Genomic DNA, 2218 nt, shown 5'->3' on the forward strand with positions numbered 1-2218 from the left:
ATGCTTGTATAACGGAATACCCGTGTCATGACAGGGATGTGCGCACCTGCGTCGTTACCTAACCACATGCTTGTATAACGGAATACCCGTGTCATGACAGGGATGTGCGCACCTGCATTGTTACGTAACCACATGCTTGTATAACGGAATACCCGTGTCATGACAGGATGTGCGCACCTGCGTCGTTACGTAACCACATGCTTGTATAACGGAATACCCGTGTCATGACAGGGATGTGTGCACCTGCGTCGTTACCTAACCACATGCTTGTATAACGGAATACCCGTGTCATGACAGGATGTGCGCACCTGCGTCATGGCGTACCTGTACATCTAAAAAGCTGCTGGCTGAATATCGAATACGTAACTAGATTTCTAGACCCTTACGCGGCGGAATTTCGTAGCAGTTGCGGCATTTGTATTGTTTGCTCTCGGCGTCTGTGCACATGTTAATCCAATGAGTGATTTATTGATAAGCAATTGGAAGCTTTATTGATAAGCTAGTGATTGTTCGATCGACAAGCTTTTATGTTATGTATATCATTGTCATCATGTATTGGTTACAGTATTTTTGTAATGAGTTTAAGGTAGTAAAAAGACGAGCGAAGGTTTTAGATTTGGTCCGAGTGGATATTGGCCATGCAGATTTAACCCTCGTCAGATGAAAATAGATAAAATTGGGCCAGGTAAGATGAGTGTCCACATTGTCCACACAAACTGAAAACTCTCAAGAATGACGTGCAAGCTATGCATGTAATGTTCAATCTTGTAAGGTTACAGTAAACATTCGGCACACAAAATTTAACTGTGATGGACAGGAGTGTACGCTGACTATACAAAATTCGGCTTTGTAAGGTGGAAGTGGGCATTGGTCGCGTAGACATAACTTTGTTAAGATGAGACACTCTCTGCACCTATCTCTATAACCTCTATAACTATCTGTATCTCTCTGTCTCCCTTCCTTGCAGACTGCAATCAACGAGAACTACCAGACGATGTCGGACACGACATTCAAGGCGCTCCGGCGACAGCTGCCCGTCACTCGCACCAAGATCGACTGGAACAAGATCATAGGCTACAGAATCGGCGCCGAGCTAAAGAACATGTAGGGGGCGCCGGCATCGGCGACGCTCGCTCCGCGTCCCAGTTTGATTTTTCATTTTTTCAGGTTTTTTCGAGAGTTGGAGGGGGGGTGCGAGGATCGTATATCGTGCAATCACGCGCGCGCGCGCGGGGCCGATAGGCTTGCGATTTATCTGCCTGCGGCCGACGTTACAAGCCTACTGCGTGGTATTTCTTTGTACATCAGTGGCGATCGATCGCCAACGTTGGTGCATACCTCGACGGTCGGACGAAATTTTGCAGTAGGTAATCGGTGAACGTGGGTAACCTCAACCCTCTTCCTCCCCCCCCCCTCCTTATCACCCACCGGGCGAGGCCTGTCGTTGTAGTGCTATGCTCGTAGCGTGTGAGAACCTCGCAGATTCGAAAGAGAAATGTCAAACTCTGTCTTGTACAAACATTCCATGCCTGAAACGGGGGGGTGAGGTTTCGATCGGTGTAGGATGAGGAGGCGGAGGAGGAGGTGCCGCAATCTCACGTGGGCGGTGGGGGAGGAGGGGGGTTGGCATCGTTTCTCGGCAGTAAGGAGGGAGGGCGGTCGGTGTGGCGGACGTACGGAGATGTTGATATTCATGATCGTGTGTAGAAGTAAGTGCGTGCCATGCTACGAAGTTACAGCAGCCATTTACAAAGTCGTGTACCCGCCACCACTGTAAGAATGATGCTCTCTCTCCCGATTATGTGGTGGCTAGAGCTCTCCCATGGAAGTTTTGACTGTTGATTTTTGTAAGCAAATACTTACCGTATCAACAGGAGTGGTGGTGCAGATTGTAACGTTATAATGATGCTTTGATGACGTGCCATCGCGGGACTTTTTCACGGTGCGCTGTTGATCTGGACGAATTCTAGAACGTTTGGGAATCGTGAGCTGTCATTTGGGCCCAGCAGAGATGCCAACCACTACCATTTATCCGTATTTTATACGAATTTCTATTCCTTTTGCACCACTACGATTGATACTACTCCTTTTTTTTCAATTATTGTCATTTTTTGTCAATTTATTGTCATTTTGTCAAATGCAGGAAATTTCATCTCAGAATCAAAAATTTTTCCGGGGGGCATGCCGGACCCCCCTAGCAAACTCGGGTCACTACGTG

The 2218-nt window shown here is 47.7% G+C and overlaps 1 protein-coding gene across 1 annotated transcript in view; it reads left to right on the top strand.

Annotated features, from left to right (window-relative positions):
- The window catches only part of LOC106817121 (F-actin-capping protein subunit alpha-1-like), a 9279-nt gene extending 7200 nt beyond the window's left edge, over positions 1 to 2079 (top strand). Inside the window, exon 9 of the mRNA XM_014821768.1 lies at positions 968 to 2079. Coding sequence (XP_014677254.1) covers positions 968 to 1108 — 141 coding nt within the window. The 3' untranslated portion in view covers positions 1109 to 2079. The remainder of the gene's footprint in view (positions 1 to 967) is intronic.
- The last annotated feature ends 139 nt before the right edge of the window (positions 2080 to 2218 follow it).

Source organism: Priapulus caudatus, unplaced genomic scaffold (assembly GCF_000485595.1).
Source record: "Priapulus caudatus unplaced genomic scaffold, Priapulus_caudatus-5.0.1 Scaffold1601, whole genome shotgun sequence".
NCBI lineage: Eukaryota > Metazoa > Priapulida > Priapulimorpha > Priapulimorphida > Priapulidae > Priapulus > Priapulus caudatus.